Source organism: Melanostigma gelatinosum (assembly GCF_949748355.1).
Source record: "Melanostigma gelatinosum genome assembly, chromosome: 4".
Taxonomy (NCBI): Eukaryota; Metazoa; Chordata; class Actinopteri; order Perciformes; family Zoarcidae; genus Melanostigma; species Melanostigma gelatinosum.
The window spans coordinates 30,822,138-30,829,637 of record NC_136637.1 but is presented as its reverse complement, the minus strand read 5'-3'; the positions used below and the strand labels follow the sequence as shown (position 1 = coordinate 30,829,637).

Here is a 7,500-nt window from a genome sequence, read left to right as displayed (position 1 = left end):
GAACATTGATGAAAACATTTGTACCTGCTTTTCATTCAGAGTTCTTTTCTCCTCTTCTGTCCTCTTCCAGTACTCTACGGACCTGAAGAAACTCTACTGTCAGATCGCCAAGACGTGTCCGATCCAGATCAAAGTGCTGACCAACCCGCCGCAGGGCGCCGTCATCAGAGCCATGCCGGTCTACAAGAAGGCCGAGCACGTGACCGAGGTTGTGAAGCGCTGCCCCAACCACGAGCTCAGCCGCGAGTTCAACGACGGTCAGTTCCCTTTCATCTCATCGGGTTTCTCTCTTCGGGGCAATGCTCGTCTTTTTATTGACATTGGGTCGCTGCTTCCAGGTCAGATCGCTCCTCCCAGTCACCTGATCCGCGTGGAGGGAAACAACCACGCCCAGTACGTGGAGGACTCCATCACGGGGAGACAGAGCGTCCTGGTTCCCTATGAACCGCCTCAGGTGAGAGTCCTGTGGACGGACTGCATCTCATTACGGGTCAAAGGTGGTAGAACCTCTGTTATCTTTAGTTCTTCTTTTAGAGGGCGGGGCCACACAGCTTCATCCTCTCAGCCAATCACAGCTTCAGGAAGGTTCACATGAACTCTGTGTAAAGGATGTCTGAAGCACTTAACTTACACAAGTACCTTTACTTGCTTCTTTTTAAGGCTTATTAACCGGTTTGCATGGCTTTAACAAGTACATGACAAGTAAATACAACTGATCACATTAGTTAACTTCATTACATACATGTGTTGTTTGCAATACACACAAAGTACATTTCACTTGAAATGATTCAGTGGTTTGAAATAGTTATTCTGAGTCGGCTGTACGAAGTCTAAAGTACATCTTGAGTAAAGTTTTAAGTTCTCGTTACAACTTTTCTTGAGTGACTTAAACTCAAGGGTCAGTGTACTCCACTCAATAAGCAAGTTAGTACAACACATATTCAACTTCACTTACATGAAGCAAATACCTTTACGTGTTCTTTTTAAATAAGGTTAACTCATTCGATTTTAAGTGTATCCGGTAATAACGTATAAATATTTGTGTTTGTATTCTGTCTCAATATAGAAACTTGACTTTAATGTGTCCAGAGACAAAGAAGGAGTTGGTTTTCTTCTCGTCTTTGTATGTTTTAAATAAATGTGATTTAAGAAAACAGTGAAATAGAAATTGAAACTCTAAAACTCCATTTACGTGAACTTCAATGTGCACGTTTCTCGTCTTCCTCAGCGTTTCTCTGTAGAAGTCCAGCGGCAGACGTCAAAGCTTTTAAGTTCAGGTGTTTGCTTCTTTGCCGACGTGTCTCACCGTCCGTGTCCTCGTCTCTCAGGTCGGGACAGAATTCACCACAATCTTGTACAACTTCATGTGCAACTCCAGCTGTGTGGGGGGGATGAACCGGCGGCCCATCCTCATCATCGTCACCCTGGAAACCAGAGAGTAAGAGACGTCCCGTCCTCCAGTCGTTTTGCCGTCACTGGGTTGTGTCTTACCTGCTTCCCCCCCCCCCCCCCCCTCTCTAGTGGACAGGTACTCGGCCGACGGTGCTTCGAGGCCAGGATCTGTGCCTGCCCGGGTCGAGACCGGAAGGCAGACGAGGACAGCATCCGAAAGCAGCACGTGACGGACGGCACAAAGAGCAGCGATGGTACGAGGTCACTGTGTGTGGTGATGATGGTGATGGTGGTGATGGTGATGATGGTTGTGATGGTGGTGATGGTTGTGATGGTGGTGGTGGTTGTGATGGTGGTGATGGTTGTGATGGTGGTGGTGGTGGTTGTGATGGTGGTAATGGTTGTGATGGTGGTGATGGTTGTGATGGTGGTGGTGGTGATGGTGGTGATGGTGATGATGGTTGTGATGGTGGTGATGGTGATGGTTGTGATGGTGGTGGTGGTGGTGGTTGTGATGGTGGTAATGGTTGTGATGGTGGTGATGGTTGTGATGGTGGTGGTGGTGATGGTTGTGATGGTGATGGTTGTGATGGTGGTGGTGGTGATGGTTGTGATGGTGATGATGGTGATGGTTGTGATGGTGATGGTTGTGGTGGTGGTTGTGATGGTGGTAGTGGTGATGGTTGTGATGGTGATGATGGTTGTGATGGTGGTGGTGGTGATGGTTGTGATGGTGGTGGTGGTGGTGGTTGTGATGGTGGTGATGGTTGTGATGGTGGTGGTGGTGGTTGTGATGATGGTGATGGTGGTGATGGTTGTGATGGTGATGATGGTGATGGTTGTGATGGTGATGGTTGTGGTGGTGGTGGTGGTTGTGATGGTGGTGGTGGTGATGGTTGTGATGGTGGTGGTTGTGATGATGGTGATGGTGGTGATGGTTGTGATGGTGATGATGGTGATGGTTGTGATGGTGATGGTTGTGGTGGTGGTTGTGATGGTGGTAGTGGTGATGGTTGTGATGGTGATGATGGTTGTGATGGTGGTGGTGGTGATGGTTGTGATGGTGGTGGTGGTGGTGGTTGTGATGGTGGTGATGGTTGTGATGGTGGTGGTGGTGGTTGTGATGATGGTGATGGTGGTGATGGTGATGGTTGTGATGGTGGTGGTGGTGGTGGTTGTGATGGTGGTGATGGTTGTGATGGTGGTGATGGTTGTGATGGTGGTGATGGTTGTGATGATGGTGATGGTTGTGATGGTGGTGGTGGTTGTGATGGTGGTGATGGTTGTGATGATGGTGATGGTTGTGATGGTGGTGATGGTGATGGTTGTGATGGTGGTGGTTGTGATGGTGGTGATGGTTGTGATGGTGGTGGTGGTGGTTGTGATGGTGGTAATGGTTGTGATGGTGGTGATGGTTGTGATGGTGGTGGTGGTGGTGGTTGTGATGGTGGTGATGGTTGTGATGGTGGTGGTTGTGATGGTGGTAATGGTTGTGATGGTGGTGATGGTGGTGATGGTGGTGATGGTGGTGGTGGTGGTTGTGATGGTGGTAATGGTTGTGATGGTGGTGATGGTGGTGGTGGTGATGGTTGTGATGGTGGTGGTCTTCCTGCTCTGGCTCAGATTGATCACTCTCCTCTCTTTCTCCTCCTCTCAGCTTTCCGTCAGGTGTCTCACGGCATCCAGATGTCCACCATCAAGAAGAGACGGTCCACGGACGAGGAGGTCTTCTGTCTGCCGGTGAGTGTCCCCTCTGTCTTTTAAACATTCATCAAACGTGGAGCGTCCGAGCCACTCGCTGACCTGTCTCCGTCTCCTCCTCCAGATCAAAGGACGGGAGATCTATGAGATTCTGGTGAAGATCAAAGAGTCTCTGGAACTCATGCAGTTCCTGCCTCAGCACACCATCGAGTCGTACCGGCAGCAGCAGCAGAACCTGCTTCAGAAACAGTGAGTATAGTTCATCTTCATCGTCTCTATGAGGGACACCTCGAGGTCTCTGTCTCCAGATCCTCCTCAGACTTTATAGAAGAAGTGGACGTAGTCATGGTAACGTCTCTCATTGGTTTTTGGACGTTTTGAAGCCTCAGGTTCAACGTTTTGGCCGTCGCCATCTTAGTTTTTTGCAACCAGTGAACAGGAAGTGACCATATCTGGACTGAGGAGGAGACGTAGAGACTGCGTATACGTCTCTGTTAGAGACCTGTCAATCAGCGCGTAGCCCCGCCCTAAAGCATCCCCTGCTTTATGGTCTGTGTGACTCTAAATGGACCATAATGTACTAAATGAACATCATGCTGTATTGAAGAAGACTTGAAACTAGAGATTGAGACATAAACTCATGTTTACAATGTTTACTGAGGTAATAAATCAAGAGAGAAGTAGAGTCATTTTCTATAGACTTCCATACAACCAGAGGAGTCGCCCCCTGGTGGACACTAGAGAGAATGCAGGAGGTTTCTGGGTTCTGGTTTCTTTGAGCTGTGTGTTTTCTTCGTTAAGGAGAAGACGGTGACGCCTTCGGGTGCTCTGCCAGATTTTTTTGCACAACAACAGAAAACAAAGTGCGCTCCTCATCCCGGTCTTATTAAAACGCCCACTTGTGTAAGTGATAGTTTGTTGCTGTGATGATAATTATTGTTATGCTCACGTTTCCCATTAAGAGACTGAAACCGGTTCTTCATTCTGTTTGTTACCGTCACACCATCAAGTATTGATATTCATAACATTTCATTCAATCATGTGATCGAGTTTTGGTTGGTTTGTTCATTTTAGATTCAGGAGATAAAACATAACTAACATGCAATGTTTAAAAATATGCAAATGAGGCGTTATGTCATGGTAACTTCTGGTGAATTGAGGAGAAATCTACAGATGTAAAGTAAATGTTTTAGACGTGTTATGGAAGACAAATAGAAGAAAGTCAGAATCATCGAGAACATGAAGTCTCACTGGAGTCTGGTGTTAGAGCGCCTCCTCCTGGATCAGTCAGGAACTACAACACAGAGTATGAACGACTCAAAGGAACACGTTACATCATCTCTGGTTCTGTTCTGATCCTTGATCAGGTATCTGCACCTCCTCCCAACATAAACATCATTCATGTTCACAAATTGATTTGAGTTATTGATCAGTTTGTGACATATTGAACAGGAACCCGTTCATGGACCTGGTCTTGAGAGCAGGACTCTGAACCCGTTGGAACGGACACAGATGACAGCGTCAGAGTCACTTCTGCAGGTTTTCAGGATCTTTAATGAAACAAACTCAAAGAAACACAAAACAGCAGAAAACTGATCTCAGTCCAGATCAAAACTAGAACATGAAGTATTTGAACCGGTCTCAACTCTCTCCAACCTGAGCTGATCTCCTGAGGGAGTAGGAGGAGCCTCACTCTGGACCTCGGACCCTCACTCTGGATCTCAAACCCTCACTCTGGACCTCGGACCCTCACTCTGGATCTCAAACCCTTACTCTGGATCTCAGACCCTCACTCTGGACCTCGGACCCTCACTCTGGATCTCAAACCCTCACTCTGGACCTCGGACCCTCACTCTGGATCTCAAACCCTCACTCTGGATCTCAGACCCTCACTCTGGACCTCGGACCCTCACTCTGGATCTCAAACCCTCACTCTGGATCTCAGACCCTCACTCTGGATCTCAGACCCTCACTCTGGACCTCAGACCCTCACTCTGGATCTCAAACCCTCACTCTGGACCTCAGACCCTCACTCTGGATCTCAGACCCTCACTCTGGACCTCAGACCCTCACTCTGGACCTCAGACCCTCACTCTGGACCTCAGACCCTCACTCTGGATCTCGGACCCTCACTCTGGACCTCAGACCCTCACTCTGGATCTCGGACCCTCACTCTGGACCTCGGACCCTCACTCTGGACCTCAGACCCTCACTCTGGATCTCAGACCCTCACTCTGGACCTCAGACCCTCACTCTGGATCTCAGACCCTCACTCTGGATCTCAGACCCTTACTCTGGACCTCAGACCCTCACTCTGGACCTCAGACCCTCACTCTGGATCTCAGACCCTCACTCTGGATCTCAGACCCTTACTCTGGACCTCAGACCCTCACTCTGGATCTCAGACCCTCACTCTGGACCTCAGACCCTCACTCTGGACCTCAGACCCTCACTCTGGATCTCAGACCCTTACTCTGGATCTCAGACCCTCACTCTGGATCTCAGACCCTTACTCTGGATCTCAGACCCTCACTCTGGATCTCAGACCCTTACTCTGGATCTCAGACCCTCACTCTGGACCTCAGACCCTCACTCTGGACCTCAGACCCTCACTCTGGATCTCAGACCCTTACTCTGGATCTCAGACCCTCACTCTGGATCTCAGACCCTCACTCTGGATCTCAGACCCTTACTCTGGATCTCAGACCCTCACTCTGGACCTCAGACCCTCACTCTGGATCTCAGACCCTCACTCTGGACCTCAGACCCTCACTCTGGATCTCAGACCCTTACTCTGGATCTCAGACCCTCACTCTGGATCTCAGACCCTTACTCTGGACCTCAGACCCTCACTCTGGACCTCAGACCCTCACTCTGGATCTGGATCCTTGTTCTTGATGCTGCTCATGTTTTATAAAGTCACTCTGGATCTCAGACCCTTACTCTGGACCTCAGACCCTCACTCTGGATCTCAGACCCTCACTCTGGACCTCAGACCCTCACTCTGGACCTCAGACCCTCACTCTGGATCTGGATCCTTGTTCTTGATGCTGCTCATGTTTTATAAAGTCGCTGCAGTTTCCTTTAAATAAAAACAGAATCAACAGATTATTAGCAATGTTTCATGATTGAATCATGAAACAGTTTGTATTTATTATTATTATTAATATTACTATTTTCACTGTGCCCATGATGCGCCTCCTCCTCTCTCCTGTGAGGGCGCATTTATTTCTCCTCTGTCTCTCTGGTCCCTACTCCTCTCCTCTTGTCTCCTCCTCTCTCCTCCTCTGTCTGTCTCAACATGATGATGCTATAATGCTAACGCAGTGTGACCTCCTCCCTGCAGGACCTCCATGCAGTCCCAGCCCTCCTACGGCTCCTGCTCTCCTCCTCATGGGAAGGTGAACAAGCTCCCGTCGGTCAGTCAGCTGATCAACCCCCAGCAGAGGAACTCCCTGAACCCCTCCAGCATGAGCGGTCTGACTGACAGTAAGTGTGCTGCTTCCCCTCTAACTTCCTGTCTGTCTCAGCCCCCCCCCCCGTCCCTCGTGGGCTCACTTTACCCTCATAACGTCTGCATGTCCATGCAGCCCCCCCCCCACACACACACACACATAGAGCACCTCCTCCTCTGTAGAATGCGATCCCTGTGAGACTCTGAGACTCCTGCAGGCCCTGTTGTGATGCATCATGTGTCATGTTGAGAGTAACCTCTGCATGCCGCCCCCCCTTGTGTTGACGTTACTCACGTGCTCTCTAAACCCCCGAGCGGTACCTGAAGGCTCCTCTTGTCTCCTCAGTGACTCCCATGATGGGCTCTCACATCCCCATGAACGACATGAGTTCACTGAGCCCCTCTCACAACCTGCAGGCTCAGCTCCCCCTGGTGCCCTCCTCCCACTGTACCCCCCCTCCTCCATACCCAATGGACAGCAGCATCTCCAGGTACCTCAGCAAACCACAGTGGACACATCACACAGCAGATATCAGAGGATTCAGACGTGGACGCGATAAAGAGACCTTAACGAACACTGGAGAGAGAAAAGCACTTCAGTACACTCAAAAACAACAAGCTTCATCGAATCTTGCAAAGTATTCCACGCGATGAAACTGCTTTCTTTCAGCGTTGGCCCAACCTAATATATTAGGGTTGCTTCAACTTATTTACTCGGGTTGATTCGTCCACCTTCATCAAAAATCGTGGGATTTCTACGAATGACATTATTTGCAGGCAGAAGAATGAGCCGTTTGTATTTAGAGGAGTCATGTTTCCATACGGTGGCCCAGAAGAGACAAACCAAAGTGTTTCTCGAGACTTACCTCAGCGTAAAGGAGGGGGAGGGGTCCTCTGAGAGGTCGTGTCCGCTTGACTGCACCTGGACAGGAAGTAGTGGGTTTTTACCTTCA

The 7,500-nt window shown here is 49.3% G+C and overlaps 1 protein-coding gene across 3 annotated transcripts in view; it reads left to right on the top strand.

The window, feature by feature from the left end:
* Positions 1–7,500, top strand: part of tp63 (tumor protein p63) — a 28,353-nt gene that overhangs the window by 19,666 nt on the left and 1,187 nt on the right. The window contains exons 3-10 of one of the 3 annotated variants that reach the window (XM_079267436.1): positions 71–257; positions 339–454; positions 1,329–1,438; positions 1,522–1,646; positions 3,050–3,132; positions 3,218–3,342; positions 6,440–6,582; positions 6,894–7,038. In XM_079267436.1, the coding sequence (XP_079123562.1) occupies positions 71–257; positions 339–454; positions 1,329–1,438; positions 1,522–1,646; positions 3,050–3,132; positions 3,218–3,342; positions 6,440–6,582; positions 6,894–7,038 (1,034 nt within the window). Of the gene's footprint in view, positions 1–70; positions 455–1,328; positions 1,439–1,521; positions 1,647–3,049; positions 3,133–3,217; positions 3,343–6,439; positions 6,583–6,893; positions 7,039–7,500 lie in introns of all 3 variants that reach the window. The other 2 variants (XM_079267435.1, XM_079267437.1) reach the window with 2 other exon arrangements.